General features: G+C 48.0%; 1 protein-coding gene and 1 long non-coding RNA gene across 5 annotated transcripts in view; one reads left to right on the top strand and one right to left on the bottom strand.

Annotated features, from left to right (window-relative positions):
- The window catches only part of ADAMTS9 (ADAM metallopeptidase with thrombospondin type 1 motif 9), a 159419-nt gene that overhangs the window by 10356 nt on the left and 130947 nt on the right, over positions 1-18116 (bottom strand). For all 4 annotated transcript variants that reach the window (XM_038565917.1, XM_038565920.1, XM_038565919.1 and 1 more), the window contains 8 exons: positions 15489-15662; positions 11609-11803; positions 10227-10359; positions 9603-9697; positions 9393-9487; positions 9167-9300; positions 7202-7293; positions 2095-2199 (listed from right to left, as the gene is read on the bottom strand). In XM_038565917.1, coding sequence (XP_038421845.1) covers positions 2095-2199; positions 7202-7293; positions 9167-9300; positions 9393-9487; positions 9603-9697; positions 10227-10359; positions 11609-11803; positions 15489-15662 — 1023 coding nt within the window. The remainder of the gene's footprint in view (positions 1-2094; positions 2200-7201; positions 7294-9166; positions 9301-9392; positions 9488-9602; positions 9698-10226; positions 10360-11608; positions 11804-15488; positions 15663-18116) is intronic.
- On the top strand, positions 8161-17764 carry LOC111091285. Its single transcript, XR_005374816.1, has 6 exons — positions 8161-8381; positions 8492-8564; positions 11330-11554; positions 12923-13104; positions 15312-15413; positions 15766-17764. It is a non-coding gene; the product is annotated as an uncharacterized LOC111091285 (long non-coding RNA).

The raw sequence follows: 18116 nt of genomic DNA, 5'->3' as shown, positions 1-18116 counted from the left end.
ATCCTCAGGGGATGCTGCTCTGAGAACCACACAGCAGGTGAGGCAGACAGAGCAGCATTTGTCAGGGCTGCCAAGAGCTACAGACGGCTCTGACCTGGCTCCCTGGGATTCATAAGGAGTGCTCGACAGACCCTGGAGATTAATTTTAAGCTCAGGCTCTCTGAACTGTCATGTAACACCGAGATTTAAAAAAAAAAGAAAAATGCTGGCAGGCAATTGTCAAACCAACTCCCTCCAGCAAAGGCTAACCTCTCAAAACCTTGGGAAACCGGCAACGGATCTTTATGGAGTAGTGACCATTCTCTCCAGAAGGTGGCACTCCCTGCTGTAATAATTTTTAGTTTTTGGACAAAAAATCTCAAAGTTGGTGTGGGCTAACAGGACTGAAACTTCTGTGCCATGGTTTACCTAGACGTTTTCCTACAGAATCATGTTTCATGTCTGACCATTTTGGACAGTTAATTTTTTTTTGTTGTTGTTCCTCTGAGCCACTGAACCCTAAGATGTGGATGCTGATGGGTAGTGGCAGAGAAGAACATTCTAATTTGGGATCATTTTCTAAAACACATGTGCTGTCAGCTATCTTTATTCCTTTCAGTGCAAAGGAAAACATTTAATGATTTACGAGCAATCGATACGGCCGTTTAGTGAATCAGATTTGAGGTGGTTGATTGGCTTAGAGAAAAAAGGGAGTATGATCGTTTTTATTCATAGACAAATTTAACCCTGGCAGCTTAAACAAAAGGGGGGGGGCGCTCGGGAAGCTCTGAGATTTCCCTAGGGAAGTCACAATTGGATGTTTCTTCCTTGGGGGGGGGGGGGCAGCTTGACTTGCTTCTATTACGATTTTGATAAGGTTTAGCACATAAAAATACAGGACACCGAGTTACATATGAATTTCAAATAAATAATTTTTTGGAGTAAATATGTCCCATGCAATGTTTAAGACAAGCTCATAGTAAAAAACAAAATCATTGCTTTTTCATTTCAGATTCCAACTTAACTGGGCATCCTGCGTTTGACCTGGAAACCCTATTTTGCAATAATAGCTGCTTCCCCAGGGCTCGGCTTCTTTTTCCTTCTCTCCCCCACATTTCTGAGGAGACCCCGGGGTAGGAGTCACGGCTGAAGCAGGACTTGGGACCATAGGCCATACCCATTCATTTCTCATTTGTCCACAGGTCAGGTTTCTGCCCCAGGTTCTCAGAAAGAAGTTCTGAGGGAAGGCTGCTAACAGGCAGCAGTTTCTGGGCTGGCTACGAGAGAATTGCCCAGGGAGTTTAAAAATCTGCCCATCTCAGAGGTTTCCCATCCGGTAAACCAGGCTGGGGCCGGGGCACCTGCATTTCACGCTTTTGCAGGTGGTTCTAAGAAACCCTGCGGAGAAACAGTTGCACACACCAGTGCTTCTCAAGCTGTGCTGTGCGGACCATCCACCCCGAGACCCGGCACGGGGGCAGACCCTGGCTGAGCAGCCCTGCGGCCCCCGAACCTGCACCTGCAACGAGCCCCAGGTGATGCTGGGGCTCTGTGAGGACCACGGGTGGAGTGGCAAGATTTCCGAGGTGACACGCTGGTTACTGTGGAAGCCCCCGAGCATTTCTCTGACTCTCCGGAAACATCGCCTGCTAAGTTATTCCCTTTCTTCCAGCCTCTCTTGTATTTCAAGTTTTCTTAAAAGCCCCACCACCGAACATCTTTCCCCTGAGGTTCACAAAGGAATCTCACGTTGGCTTAACTGCAAAGCGAGCCACGCACGCTCTCGGCGGCTTCTCCCTGCTTTCAGCTTCCTGGGTGAGCATCATCTAATTACTTGGATGGTTCACAGGTTCACAGGTTCACAGCTCTGGAGGTGGGGGCGGGGGTAGGTGGGGGGGTTAGAACTCACCAGAAGGGAAGCAAGGCTCTCTCGGATACACTCACACATGCTTCGTTTGCCACTTACTTCCTAAATTTTCGTCCTGACACTTTGCAAAACTGGTTTGAAGAAGTGGGAAAGCACATTTTCGTTCCTTTAGCACCAGCACAACGGACCAACGTGGAAGGAAGGAAAGAGAAGACAAAACCCATCCGGAGCCCCCCAGAGAACCTTACCGGGGACTTCTTAATGTCCGAGACGGCGTAATTCCCTTGTGATGTCCACCTGGCAGAGTCAGTCAAAGACAGGCCGGTTCCGTAAAGGTTGATGCTAAAACGACCCTGCAATAAAATGGCCAATGAGAGAGATTTTTTTTTTTTAGCCCACGTGATGTCCTAAGCAAAGGCCACACAACAAGAGGGACCTTGGAAAGGAGGACATTAATTAATTACGATAGCTACTAATTAATGAGAGTTTTTTTGGGGGGAAGGGAGGGGGACAGGTCTGGGCCAGGCCCCTGACATGCATCACCTCATGCATCCTCGAAAGAGCACTACGGACGGGGTTCTCTTTACAGATGGGGAAACTGAGGCCCAGCGGAGGTGATTAACTTCTGCAGGATGCAGGGAGAGAGCCCAACGCACATTTTCCTGACTTCAAAGTCCTCGCTCTCAACCGGCGCCATCCTGCCTCCCTAACACAGCAATCCTGACGTTGCTCACAATTATCAGATTCCTTCGGGAACGAAATGCCACAGTGTAATTTTTCTAACAAGGTCTCGCTGCCAAGCTTCCCGGGCTGCGGCCCCCGCCGCGCCGAGCTCTCCGCGCACCGAGCACAGCGGGGCGGGACTTCAAAGGAGAGGCGCGGTCTCCGCAACGGCCAGCAGAGGGCGCGCGCGGCCCGCTCTCCGCGGCCTGCAGGTGCGGTCTCCGCAAGGTGCCAGATCCCAGGCTGCGCGCCGCCGGGGTCCTTCCAACACAGGGGCTCGGGGTGGGGGTGGGGGTGGGCGTAGGGGTCCCGCGTGTATATCTAAGGAGACGCTGCAGCAGAGCAAGAGCTCTTGCTCTCCCCATCCGTCTCTGTCTCTCTCGTCTTCCCCAGCGACTCCACAAAAAGCACCTGAAAGTTGGCAGGTTCTGGATTTCAAATGCTCTGCACCAACCTGCTCCCGGGGAAGGCTTCCTCTCTTCCTCTCTTCCTCTCCCAGCCTCGCTCACACAATCCCGTGCTTTGTCAAAGCAGCCTTTAAATAAACCCAGGAGGAGGAGGAGGAGGAGGAGGAGGAGGAGGGCTTGGGGGTGGGGTGGGGAGGACTCCCAGCCAGCCAGAGCTAAGTCTAAGAATTTGGCTCTTCCAACCCTGGGGATGAAATCCTGGACAGATGTTCTTTTTTTTTTTTTTTTTTTAGTCTCTCAGAAACTCAGTTTGTCCTTCTGTAAAATGGCAGATAATAACAGTAGCTGCCTCCGAGTACTGGAGGGAAGGGGAAGTGACATTAGCTCTGCAGCACACGTTTGGCACCTAGGAGAGACTCAGAAATACAGGTAGCGGGTGTTTTGTGTTGGTTGTCGGTCTGCAATAGAAGAGGAAGCTTGATGAGGGGAGGGCCTTGGTATTGCTTTATTTATATTAACAATGGTTTGTATTAACCATTGTATTAACAATGACCGGGCACTCGATAGATTCTCAATAAATATTCTGCCCTAGCTGGTCCACTGTGACTTTCAGGTGTACGCTGCAGGTGTCCTCTCTGTATTGGGGCTGTTAATATTTACTAAGTAGAGTTTAAAAGCCCCTTTGAAGCCTCAGATTCTACACCTGTAACGTGGGGACAGATAAGATTCCAACTCACAGAAGTGATGCTGGGAAGTGTCTGGTCTAAGTTAGTGGCTCTCAGCAGGGGACGATTTTGCCCTCAGGGGAAATGTGGCAACATCTAGAGATACTTTGGTTGTCAAAACTGGCAGGTGTGTGTATGTGCAGGTGCACGCATGGGTGTGTGCTACTAGCATCTGGTGGGTAGAGACTAGAGATATCACTAAGTATCCTGCAATGCACAGCACAGTCCCCACAACAGACAATGATTCAGCCCAAAACATCATTAGTGCTAAAGTTCAGAAACTCTGGTGTAGAAGATGGATATTTCCTAGAATCCAGACTCTTCTACTTTTAGTGTGACCTCAGGCAAACATGGCTTAACCTGCCTGAGTCCATCTGTAAAATGGGTTAGGAACATCTGACCTGCAACTAGGAGGGAATTAGATAGAAGGCATGATGCACCTAACTCACACCCCGACAGAGTGTAGGTGACATCCTAAAACCATGTTTGGAAATTATTTTATGCCAGTGCGCTACAGACATTAGTGGCTGTTAGGTCAAGTAGCCTCAATAAGTGTCCAAGATAGTGGCTGTGCTGAAGCCCAAAGCCTCCTCAGACACAAACCTCTCCGAGCTCTACCATCACCGGTCCCGACGGCCACCTCCTCACCTCACTGTCCTGCCTGCCCTGAGGCGAGCGTCACACTGTTCATAACATCAGACCACATCACTGCCCAGGATCTCACTCTTCCCCCCACCCCCGCCCAGCTCCATCCTTCTTCCCAGGCAGATGGCCTGTCCTCTCCACACAGCAGAAGAATAGATGGGATCTGCTATGACCTGAAGGTTCTCCGAAAGTCCAGGCCACTGATCTGGCTTCTAGCCCAAGAACGCCCCCAGCTGATCCTGGGGGTCCAGTGTCTGAGCACGCTCCACACGCACATCTAGCTAGACCTGCTCTCTCAGAGCAGGTGATACACCTCATGGGACAGGTCTTCTTCCTCATTCTCTTGCCACCTCTCCCAGCACAGGGCTCCTACATTTTCTGCCGATAAGGACCTCCTTAAGTTGAGGCCCCCGGAGCAATAAAGACTTACTGTCCTCTTAGCTCCAGGTGGGACATCTTTGCCCCTACACGTCTCATCTTCAGGGGGTAGAGGGCCTGGGAGGGACAGCCACTACCTCCTCTTGCTGACTTAAGAGGGTAAGAGTAATTCAGAGCTTTGCGTACACTCAAGGATCCAGAGAGATCTGCAAAAGATGTGCCTGAGACAGAGAGAGGTTTTGTTCCTTGGACAGAAGAGAAGGCTGCCGAGTCTTGTCTGCAAGTGGTGTCAGGGAGACGCATCTGCCAGCATTGATTTGCACTCAGACACCCTTGGAATCAAATCCGGCCTCTCCTGAGCACTGGCTGTGTGGGTCTGGGCAAGCTCCCCAACCTCTCTGTGACTCCATTTTCTCACCTGAAAAGGGGGGCATTCTCACAGGTCGCTGTGGGGATTACATGCTATACTGACTTAGAAATGCTGGGCAAAGTCCACAATCTAGTAAACACTCAATAAATGCGACCAATACCAGCACCAATCACAATAATGCTACATCCCCAGGGATGAATAGAAAAACCATATTCTGGCTGTATTTTCAGGTGAGGGCTCTCGGGGAACCCACTCTTATTGCTAAATAAATCCCCAAAGCAACAGTGTGGACGAGGAGGAAGGAACAGATTGGTAAACAGAACGCCTCTCTGCTTTGACTTCTGTGCAATCATTAGGTCAGGGGATGAGCCATCTGCTCCAGAGCACCTCGCACCAGTGTGCTTCTCCAGACCCTTGCCTGGAAAACCGATCCTGCCTCACTCACGGCTTTCATACACGTAGCTGGTGCTCAATAAGTTGTCTCGGGAATTGAATTCTGAGAGTGCCCGATATGGTTTGAAGAATGGACTAGGAAAAATATAAATTAGCTTCTCACTGGCTTTGGGTTTTCTCATTTAGCAACTGCTACAGGGTTGGGATTTAGCAAATCAATAAGTTCATTTGTCTCCGAATTATTAAAAGAAATGAATGCAAATTACCTTTCATTTACTTAAACTTCCCCTAAGATGCGCATAGAGAAACCAGAAAATCCTCAGAAAAAGGCAGGACAGGGCTAATCTATTTAGCTGTTAAAATGCAACCCATAGCAATGGGGTGTTTAAAGTCATGAGCTGCTCTAAAGAAACAGCACTTCAAAAGTTTTCAATTCCTGGGTAATAGAGGAGAGGCCCCCTTTTACCATTATGCCCTCTGTTTATTTTCTTTCTCCCTGAGAGCTTCCTTTTCACTTCTCTAAAATGTTTAGCATTGCTTTCTGAAGCTGGGGGCTGAGAAAACACTTTGTTAAAAGAAAATTCAGATGTGTTTGTCTTTGGATGGTCTCTGTGGTTGGGCGTAAATCCATCCCGGGGAGACAGTGCTTGGGATTCCAAATGCATCTCCCAGTCCCAGTCCCCAGACTTTCGAAGGCCCGGAGGCAAAGTGGGAGATTCCTGATCCAGAGTTTAGCAACAACCTTGTGAAGACCCCATGTGAACCAGAGCAAGGACAAGGGGCTAAGTTCTCCTGCCCTTGATCAGATCACCGAATTCCTTATCTCTTCTCAGGGCAGAAGCTTCCTGCAAAGACCGAAGCCTGTTTGCAAAATTTGCAAAATTGGCACCGGGCTGATGATTAGGCCGGCATGTTTCAAAAGGCAAGTTAAAACTCGCCACACCTCTAACAAGGCAAGACATCATGGTAGTGTAGTCGGGCAAGGCCACGGCCCTTTAGCAACTCTGCCGAAGAAGGAACCCAGTAGGCGACGATAAACTTGCACTTCTTTGTCCGGACACTGCACAAGGTTTATACATCTAAAGTAAGGATACGAGTTTTTTCTGTGTCATAAAGTGTTTAGAATTTTCAATGGCTGACAGTGGCCTGTTGACAGGAGCCCACCTATGCTGGCCTTTGCGAGCGGGCTGTGTGCATCTCTGCCGCACGCTCCGTTTAGTGACAACACGTGTCACTGGCCTGACATCAGTGCCTGGGACGGGGTGGGGGTGGGGCGGACGGAGCATCTTTACACCTTGGAAGTTGGCAGACGCTATGAAGCTGGGCTTTTTATTTTCTAAAAGAGCCTGTCAGGAAACCTAAACCAGCATGTCACTGACTGGGGAATATTCATTTTATTAACCATCATCATTTGTTTAAGCAAGCCCCTGCCATCCGACATCTAATTGACTTCTAAACTTTCACCATCGTGATAGGTGCATTTTGCTGAATGCTGAAGTTGGACATGGAACTCTGATCGGTTCCTTGGGAGACACTAGGAATTACTAGATTAGTAGCTCTGAGCACTGTGGAGACTCTTTCGACGCAGGTGGGCACATGGCCCTCCAGAGCAGCTGTTCTGACAGCATTCCCAGGAGCAGATGCAGCTAAGGGTCCCCCTGGGGACAGGGTGGGTGGGATGTGGGTCTTGGTCAGGGGAGCCCCCAGCACATACCTGTGGGCACTTGGCAGCACTGTAGCAGTCCCCAGCTGTGGCAAAAGGGACAGGGTGCCCTTCGCTTGTCCTGGCAAACTGTAAGTCAGTGGCTGTGGGGTTTTGGAGAAAGGGAGAGGAGAGTGAAAGATAAAAACGTCCAGAAGGGATAGGACAGTCACAGGGAGGCAGAGGGAAGAAGTGTAGTAAGAGAAAGAGTAAGAGGGAGTAGGAGAGAAAAAAAAAAAAATCCAAAGTATCATTAGTGAGCAAATGGATCCAGATGTTCACTTGCTTTGTCCCCATTATACTTGTGGTTCCAAGAGCCTCATTCCCTGGGTTTTATCTGCAGTCTCTTCACAGAATGGAACCCAAAAGCAGGGGGTTTAAGACGACTTTGGAATCGACTCTCATATAAATAAACATGTGCATCACCTCGAATAAGTGTACATCCTTGGATGATTGTGACTCTCCTCTATACCGCGCTTCCCAGGCCTAAGTAAGGGTAGGAGGAAATAAGCCACAAAAGCATTTCCAGCTATTTAGGAGTTATTCCCCGAGGCTTCATCTGTCCTCCCCTGGCCTATGCACGGTTATTGCCAAAATGTGGAGCAATTAGAACCCACATCTTGAAAGTATTAATGGCAGTTTCTCAAGTTTGGGGCTGACTTGTAGCTTAAAAAAAAAGAAAAAGCCAATAAAAACAATGCTTGTGTTCTTAACCCTCTTTGTAGCTCCTGAGAGCAGCCCTACAAATGGGGAGCCCAGATCAGGAGTCCAAGTGAGAATCCCACAAAAGCTGTCGCTTGTGGAACGGGAGGGAGGCAGAGGCAGCTTTCGACCTTTCTCGGGAACAGCAAAAGGCCTTAATCTTCCTGCAGTTCCCCACGCCCCAGTGGGAGGGAAATCTGTGTTCCTGGTCCTGCAGAGCTTAAAGGGGCCCTTGCAGCTTCAGCGCAGAGACGTCCTGGGTCTTAGCTCGAGTGTTTTTCTTTCTTTTTTTTTTTTTCTTTACTTTTCTTTTTTTTTATTTTTTTATTTTTTATTGGTGTTCAATTTGCCAACATATAGAATAACACCCAGTGCTCATCCCATCAAGGGCCCCCCTGGACTGGGTGTCGAGTGTTTTTCTAAGCAAGAAACTGCAGGCTCTGCCCTCAGCCCCGTGGCAGGCTCGCTGAAGGCAATAAAAAGTATCTCGGTACAAATCAAGCTTAATCTACCTCAAGAGGAAAGCAGTGCAACATTATGGGAGCAATGTTAATGAGGAAAAATTAATTATTCATTATTTCTGTTTCTCCTCCATTCAAGGGAACCTGTCTGGGTAGCTGAGCTGCCTGGAACCATGCCTGTGCTGGCTGGGGTATGAAATCGGTTCACACAGGTAAGTCTGCGCACCGCTCTTCTCCCCGAAAATCGAGGGTCAAAAGTAGGGCATGTGTCCTCGCATGTGCGTACCCTGTGCAGGGGGCGCCCCGCTCGGGGACGGATGGACGCACAGGAGTCTCTTAGCTTTGAGGTTTGTATCTGCTCTTCCTTCTCCCTTAGAAGCTTCCTTCCACCCTTCCGCTCCCCGCACCGATACCCCGTGCCCAGCCAACTCCGACGGGACCTTCAGCTCTCAGGTTCGGTGTCCCATCCTGGGGGAGGCTGCCCCGATGCCCCGCAGTGCCTGGTGCCCTCTAGAAGCATCCATCTACTCCGTTCCTCCTGTGTCCCCCAGGCTGACAGAGCTCCGCCCCGAGGCGAGGCACCCTCCCGGGCCTGGGGTGTCGTGGGAAGAGAAAGGAGCACACCCCACCCACCCACCCACCCATACACAGGGGGGACTGGGGTTGTCACCGCTGGACGGCAGGTGGCTCAGAGCCTCATCCCCCTGCCAGTGTCCAGTGCGCAGTCTGCTGGCCGGATGCAGAGACTCCTGAACACAGCCCTCCCCGCCCCCCGCCTGCCCCCCTCCACCCTGGAATGTTCCACCCGACTTACTTATGATCTGCATAGTGTTTAAGTCTATCCTGATTTTCTGGAAGCTGGAAAACCCGGCTGCCGTGTAGTCCTTCCGACATTGGCAGTCGTCCCGTCGCGTCCCGTTGTAGGGACACTCGGTTGGGTTGTGCAACCTACATTACAGAGAGAATGTTCTGGTAAGATTGGGAAGGTATTTCCAGGGCTCCGAAGGTGTCTGTGTGCATCTGGGTCCGAGCTCTCCTACCTGTGCCCGTACACCTCGGAGAAATTCTCTGAGTCGCCATGGACCAGGGAAATGTACTCTTTGGGGTGGTCAGACTGCATCCCTGCACAGAATATCTGGAAGAGAGGCCAGAAATAACCAATGAGGAGCAGCTCAGCAATGAGACGATGAGGCCCAGGGCCACTCACCCTCAAATCATTCTAGAAATAATGACTGATGGCCAATGTTCACCTTTAGGAGCTTTCCTTTGATGAGCAGGAAATATTCACCATCTTCACTGGTACCTTTCAGTCTCTTTACCTCCTTGCAGTTTTGGGGTAACTCACCTAGAAAGCACGAAACACAAAAATGGAGCGTCACGCTCCAAGACGTCCACCATTTGCCAATGGAGTGAATATACTGTTCACGCTCGCCCTGTTTTGTTTAAAAAGTGGGGGAACAGTTTCTTTAAAACAAATTCTTTCCCTTTTTTGGGGGTAAATGTTTATTTTTTCCTTCAGTTTTTGGAGAGGTAACTGACATGTAACACTGTATATGGGGTTTACGGTGTTCAGCATAATGACTTGACTTCCATACGCTGTGAATCATTACAATAAGTTACCACCCATCATTTCATAGAGATACAAAAGAGAAGACAAAAATGTTTTTTTTTTCCCCTTTAGATGAGAAATCTTAGCGACTTTCCAGTGTACCATACAACCATGTTAACTAGATGCATCATGCTGCGCGTTACATCCCCAGGACTTATTTATCTTATAAATTCTCTGTTTCCCAAAGGGGTAGGCCAATAGACAAAGAAACAAGGAAACCCTGTTCTGCATGCCCCAGAAAGATGGCTTCCGCTGGCCAACTTACAGTTATAGATATTGTGACACGTTTTCCTTTCTTCTGGCTTCAAATCTGCAGAACATAAGTGGCTGGGCTGGTCCTCATTGGTTAAACATTGCACAGATCTGTGTGTCACTCCCACGCCACAAGACACCGAGCACTACAAGGCAGATCAGAGTCAATGATGCAGCTACTGAACCTGCGAGGCGCGGGCTCTGGGGGTGTGGACCTCACGGCCTGGGGCATGTCTAGAGTGCCATTTCAGAGCCCAGGCTGAATGGGTATGGGTATGTACGGAACACTTATGGTAGACCAGTCTCTGTGCTAAGCATGGTACCTACACATTTACACATACATATACCTTACGTACATATTTATTTGTACGTAAGGTATACGCACATAATATGATATTGTACACGACATATATATATTTTCTCATTTAAGCCTCATAAGAATTCTCTGAGATAGACTACCATTCAGGGGGAAAGTTGGGGCCAAATGTCAAGAAATTTGTTCAAGGTCATGGTGGAGCCAGGAATTAAAACCCTAACCACTTTCAACTGATCCCATTCTTCATCTCATCGCTTTCCAACACTAAGAACCTATGAGTCTGGAGCCGGGGGGCGTGGCAATGTTCCAGGCTCATTAATAATATCCCTAATGTAACAAAATATTCCTGCGTAAAATTTAAATATTCTCAATTTAAATTATTCTCACTTATTATACCCCTAATGCAACAAATACTCCTGTTAAAGAGGAACTAGAATATATTGACTTCTTAACAACAGAAGCAATAGCTAACTCTTCTGTCTCTCTAAGTGATGGAGTTCTAGGGGCTTGTTTTAAAAAAGTACTGTGTGGTAGGGGCACCTGAGTGGCTCAGTGGTTGAGCATCCTCCTTTGGCTCAGGGCATGATCCCGGGGTCCTGGGATCGAGACCCGCATCCAGCTCCCTGCAGGGAGCCTGCTTCTCCCACTGCCTATGTCTCTGCCTCTCTCTCTGTGTGTCTCTCATGAATAAATAAATAAAATCTTTTTTAAAAAAGTACTGTAACTTGAAATTTGCTATCGTAATCTGAGAGCTGTTTACATATGAACTCATCTCTTCTTCACCACCACCCATTTTGCAGATGAGGAAACTGAGATCCAAAAGTGTTGTATTCAACTGGGAAGTAGCAGAACCAGGATTCACAGTGAGGCTGTCTGGTTTCGGAGCCCAGGCTCTACACACCCAAGCCATCCTGCCAAATGAGTTCTTCCCATTAGCTCATTTCAAGATGCAAATTCCAGTTTCTTCCCATCATCTCTCCTGGGAGAGGACTCCCTTTGGATGGGTCAGGCAGGACGCGTGTAAGGTGAAGTTTGGGAACCCAACGCTTTCTGATTTGATAACCAAATGGTCTACTTACGCTCCCCCAGTTGCCGACTCTCCAGGTGGCTGAGACAGGGCACTCCCTCAGGTAGCACGGGTGGACGCTGGGGGGCTGAGTGCCCGGGCAGTTGATGGTGGTTTGGTAGCTGTACTCATAATTCTCCTTCCCAGAGTAAATCTCGCTACAGGAGACGAGCCTTTGTTTGTAGCCCTTTCCACAGGTCACCGAGCACTAGGAAGACAAGGGTTAGGGGGAGAGGCTGGAGCAGCGCCTGGGGGCAGCCCACAATAGGCCCCTGACCTCCACATCCAAAGCTGACCCCAGACAACACTGCAGAAAGCTCTCACTTTATTAGCTCCTTTATGTACTTCAAGTGGCAGGCCCCTAAGCATGCAGGAACCGTGCAACCCGAAACAACGCCTTTGGGGATCTGGTGCTTCCACTATATCTTCTCAGCCCTCACTATAGGTGGGGGCGCCTTGGGCCCCTTCTTTGGATTTGAAGGGAGAAAGGCAGTGGGGCTCTAGCTGTCCCTGGCTCCATTTACAGGATCCCCAGCCTGACTGCAGGCTTTTCCAAACCTACCATGACCATACCAAAGACATGACCACAGGGGGATGGCAGGAGGGTCACAGCCCACCTGAGCTACGTGTGAAACCCAAGCACTTAGCCAAGAGGGGACTCAAGGACAGCTTTCCTTTCTGGCTCCACGCGCTTTGCTTTCCTGTGTGCCCTCCACTCAATCACCTTCTCTCTTCTCTCTCCCTGCCCGTACATCTTCACTGAAATGTCACCTTTCTCCCCTACTATCTCTCTTTCTCTGTCTAACCAGACCAGGCGATCAGTTCACCTTTTTACCATAATTACGTGGCATTTAAAAATACACAAGCAATACAGAAAAGCAGACAGAACACACATCTTGCTAGTGTCCAAGATCCTTCCCTTGATGGGACATCTAATTGGTTATTGATGCAATTTTCAAAAATGTTCAACCTCCCAAGCTAAGTGTTTTATATAATATATTTAAAGACTGACACTGAAGTATGGAGATTTAGTGTTGATGGTATTTTTAGACAATGTCATCAAATAACTGGCCATCTCCTGTGAAGGTGTTATGTAAAATTAAGCAAGAGGATCAGGACTCTTGAGACCAAATGCTGTTTGAGGCGGCCTAGATGAACCCTCAGGACAGCCCACAGCAAGTGGTGTGTTAATGCTTTTTCTGAGGTGAGGGACCACAGCAGCCATCAGCTCTCAGCAGCTATTAAGAGCTGTAGTGTCATTCTTTCCTAACGTCTCCTGAGCTGCTGCTTTAAGCCACATGGCTTTCTTCTCTTATAACTGTTCTAGGGAGAAGACGCCCCTTGAGGAGGTCCTGCCGGAGGGACATAGAGCATCCCTGGGCTCTCCTTTTCAACTGGCTCGAGACCTGGAAGTGTCCTGCACACCTTTCTTCTTTCTTTGGCTGCTGCTGTTCAAATACCTGAAGAGCCAGGAGATGCCAGGCCAGGGGAGGGCAAAGCTAGTCTAAGGTATTTCATGTGGAGTAGATGGCCCACAAATGCTGTCTGTCCAGGTTGGGAGGGAGGAGGGAGGTGGGGAAGCTCTTACTCTGGACTCTCCATGCCTTGGGGTCAATTGCTTGCTTTATCATGAGAATACAGTACTTTCCTAATTTGAAAAGAACCGTAAAGCAGGATGAAATAATAAGAATGGGCACTCCTTGCCTTGGTGATACACTTCAGGCCTGAGCAGAGAAATACAGGCATCAGCCACGGGGGATAGGGATGGGTCCTCTTTCCCCATCTGGCCCAGGCTTCCCCATTTTCAAGTAGAGCTCAGAACAAAGCACACGATTTGCCAAGTAACAGAAGTCCCAGAGACAACACATGGCTTGCTGTGGCTCTTGCATCTTACGAGAAGCTTTTCTAGAGGGATTTCTGGTGCATTGCCTTTGGTAAGGCCCTATCTCCAGCCCTCTCAACTTTGCCTGTAAATTTGCAGTTTCCAATCTATGATACAGTTGAGAATTTGCAGAAATATGGAAGCCTTTTTTGTTTTGTTTTGTTTTGTTTTGATCTTCTCTAAATCTCATCTGTTGGGGGTTAAGATTACAGTTGAAATAAAGCTATAGGAGTGACATGACCCAGTCTTAGAGATCAAAATACTTTTAGCATAATAATAATAACACACAAAAGATTGGCTAAGTTGAAGATGCCAATGTTTGAAGTGTGAAAGGTGTAGAAACTCCAGAGACATGGATGACCAAGAATAGGCCAGAAGCTAACTTAGAAGAGGCCTCCAGGAGGCAGAGAGAGACAGGGGCCTGAGGAGGGAGAGAGGCAGAAAGGCAGGCTTTCCCCACCTACCCAACTGCAAGCCTGATGGGGTAGCCCTGAGAACCAGAAGCTATAGATCATGCCTGACATGGAACCAGGAGAGGTGAATCGAAGAGAAGAGAGGAGCCCTCCTCAGACACCTTCTCCCTCCCGTCCCTGTGATATGAATGGGTTGGAACTTATGTCTCCAATCCAAAGTCAAGGACTACTTTGAAGAACCATCTGGACTCCCTGGGTTCCTGGTTGGCCAATGGGAAATCTATTTCCTAATGACTTGGATCATGTCTCCCCTCCAGTCTTTAAGAGCACACCAAGAACATGCAGAGTTGGGGTAAAGAGGGTTTCCCAACCTTATCACCACTGCTAGCTGGGCCAGATAGCTGTGTGTGTGTGTGTGTGTGTGTGTGTGTGTGTGTGTGTGTGTGGCAGGCAAGCGAGGGGCTGTCCCACATACGGTAGGATGTTTAGAAGCATCCTTGACTTCTACGTACTAGATACCAGTAGCATCCCACTTCTCCCAGTTGTCTGGGAGACCAAAAAGGTCTCCAGACATTGCCAGATGTCCCCTGAATGGGGAAGAGGAGGTAAAATCATTGGAGTTAAGAGAAGGATGGGGACACACAGAAAGGACTTAACGCCAGTGACAGTGCAAAAACAATTCAATGCCCGACATACATTTCATCTACTTGCAGATATTCTTCCTAATAAAATGTGAAATTGTACCCTGTCAAACTTAGAAGAGGGGGTCCAGTGACAACAAGCATATTATCTAAAACTTTTCAGCACCTTTCCTATGAGCCCAGGTAACTTCACCTCTAATTCCTTTTTGGGAAAATGACAACTGGTTTGGATGTTACAGATCTTTCAGTCTTTGAAAATGTTATGAGGCTTGAAAATAATACAATCATGCCATTATTACCATTGGCATATCAATAATTGCAAGTTTCTGGGTTAGGCACCTTGGACACAAGGAGAGAAGAATAAATGGATTCCCTGAATATCATGGAAAATAATTTTCTTCCTCTGGATCAGAAGTTGTTCACAAGCAACCCATATCTGGCCCACGAAAGTGTTTGGTTTGCCCCACACAGCGTTTTAAATAAAAGATCTGAGTCCCCATTTTAAAGTTAGGAGATCTCACATAAAAGTTCCGATTTCTGTCCCTTCTTGAAAAATCAGGTCTGGTAACACTGGATGCACATTTCTGCATGGTGCCCGCCAGTGAGGAAGAGAGCCTGCTCCCGTCACACAGAATGTGTTAGACTGTCAGGGTCCCCATCATTCCCTGCTGTCTCCCTGACACTGACAGCATCCTCTTACCTTGACTCTCTTTAGACACCGACAGGCATTGTAGGAACTTGCAGGCCCTGTGATCATCCTCCCGCCTTATCATCCAACAGGGCACCAAAGTGAATCACAGAAGTGGGAAGAACGAGAGACCATCTCTGGCGCCCTCCCACCTTGGACACAGCAGGCTCTAGCCCTGGAAGGCAGACTGGCAGGTGGGTGCAAGTGTCCCCCATTCCTGCCCTTGCCGTCGCTGACCTGAAGGTGGTAACAGAAGCCCTGGGACGTACCTCTGACCATTCTCCTGTGATCCAGACATACTCGCAAGGTTGCAAACTGCAGCTCTCACGGTCTGCAGGCCGCTTGCTCAGGTCGCAGTGTATGCCATGAACCTCATTGCCTTTGTCCGCATCCACGCACACCACCTTGCGGTACCTGGAGCCCTCTCCGCACGTCTTGCTGCACTGTTTGCGACAGACAAGATGGGTGTTCATGTGGGAAAGTCATAAATGGCTTATTATGTGCTGTTACTGTAGAGATTAATTTTCCTGTCTATATACCCATTAGGACTGTGCAGCCTCGGAGGGCAGGAACAATCAGAGAACTCATTGCTTTACCCCACTGAGCCCCAACACTGCTCCAGGAACAGCGATGAGTGTTTGATACGTGGCTACCGGAATGAAGGGATGAAAGCATGAGTGAATGGATTTCAAGTGTGGAAAGGAACTTGGGGCCTTGATGATTTTCCTCACTCGGACCCTGAATCTCTTTAAAACTTACAGTGAAATAGTTATCAAACTGGTGTCTAAATCCCTATAGAGCCAGGAAAGCTGTCACCTGTTCATCATACTACTGAACATATCACTTTGCACACTGCAGTCTCTGGTCCTAGTTGATCATTCCAGGGAAGCATGAAGGACACATTTCATTTCTCCCAAGTCATCCCCCTGCGGAGACTTGACAGGCTTTGCTTTGTTGTGACCCCTGACTGCCTTTTCTTCTCCAGGGCGGGTTTTTCTCATCCTTTGTTCACTCAGGAAATATTCACCAAGTTCCTAGTGTCAGGCCCTGGGATGCATCCTAGGTCAACAAGAATGGACATGCACAGCACGGCCTCTGCTCTCAGAGAGGAGCTTCTATTTTAGTAGCAAAGACAGACAATGAGGAGGTAGACAGCTAGGTAGTGAGATTTAATGAGTCCTATGATCTCCATTTTTCAGGTGGAAAAACTAAGACTTAGCCTACATGCCCTGTCCTAGATCAAACATCTCTTTTTGAGGTAGATGGGACTCACGTTTTTATGCCCATAAACCACATTGGGAATATAGACCAAGTGGTAGGTTCTGTTCTAGGACCATTTATTTCTATGTTGTCCACAAGTTCTTTATCTCTCACTTTAACCAACAGCAAACCAAACCCTTCCTTTAAAGTTTAACCTAGTTATCTGCGTTGCTAAAGGTTTCCCAGAACCTGTCCTATCTAAAGCATCTGTATCACACAGCATTTCAAGACTCTAAACCATCTTAGAAAAGCACAGCGAGCTAATCCAGGGCCCCCTATTTCCTTTCTACCAGGGATTACACCCTCTGTGGTCCTTCGGCCTTATCTAAGTCACTGACAACTGAGAGTTGTTGTTGGCATGATTATCTATAAAACTTTCTCTTTTCAGTATTTGGGAAGACCCACGGACCCCCACCTGTCTTTTTCTTTCTTCACACCTCCTTCCCTTTTATTCCCTGCCGTGTCCTGAAGGCATTTCAGTTTGGGATCCAGTCTGACTCAGAAATGTCTTTCCAGATATACCTTGTTCCTTTTTTTTTTTTTTTTTTGATACACATAACATTTACTATCTCAACCATTTTAAAGTGGACAATTCAGTGGCATTTAATCATCCATAATGTTGTACAATCATCATCACTATGTGGTTCCAGAACATTTTCGTCACTCCAAAAGGAGACCTTGTACCCATTTGGCAGTCACTCCTCAGTTCCCCAACCACCAGCCTGCAGCGACTACCAATCTGCTTTCTGCCTCTATACGTATAACTTGCCTGTTCTGGCTATTTTAGATAAATGGAATAATACAACACCTGGCCTTTTACCACTGGCTTCTTCATTTAGCCCTGTGTTTCCAAGGTTCATCCACAGGGCTCCATTCTTGTCTATAGCTGAATAATCATCTGTTGTATGGCTACACTGCATTTTGTCCCTTCAAATGAAAACGGACATTGGGTGGTTCCCATCTTCTGGCTATTGTGACTGGTGCTGCCATGAACATGCATACTCAAGTCTGAACATACAATTTTATTTTATTTTTTATTTTTTAAAGATTATACTTATTTATGCATGAGAGACACAGAGACAGGCAGAGACACAGGCAGAGGGAGGAGAAGCAGGCTCCATGCAGGAGCCCGATGTGGGACTTGATCCCAGAACTCTGGGCTCACGTCCTGTGCCGAAGGTCAACGCTCAACTGCTGAGCCACATCCAATTTTAATTCTCTTGGGTATGGGGCACCTGGGTGGCTCAGCTGGTTAAGCACCTGCCTTCAGTTTCAGGTCATGATCTCGGGGTCCTAGGATCGAGCCCCACATTGGGCTCCCTGCTCAGTGGGGAGTCTGCTTCTCCCCCTCCCTCTGTACCACCCCTGCCCCCATCACTTGTGTGTACACATGTGCTCTCTCTCTCTCTCAAATAAATACAATCTTTCAAAAATCAATCAATTAATCAACCTCTTGGGTGTACCCCAGCAATAGAAATCCTGGATCATGTGGTATGCCCTGTGTCTTTTGTGGGTCACTTTGTTCTTTCAGAAACTAAGAGATATGTGATATGTCTTGGTAGCTCTTTATTATCTGCAAACTTAACTCATAGTTTCTTTCTTTCTTTCTTTCTTTCTTTCTTTCTTTCTTTCTTTCT

Source organism: Canis lupus, chromosome 20 (assembly GCF_011100685.1).
Source record: "Canis lupus familiaris isolate Mischka breed German Shepherd chromosome 20, alternate assembly UU_Cfam_GSD_1.0, whole genome shotgun sequence".
In the NCBI taxonomy this organism is placed as follows: Eukaryota; Metazoa; Chordata; class Mammalia; order Carnivora; family Canidae; genus Canis; species Canis lupus.
The sequence above is the reverse complement of the archived record's forward strand: the minus strand, read 5'-3'. Positions and strand labels throughout refer to the sequence as shown.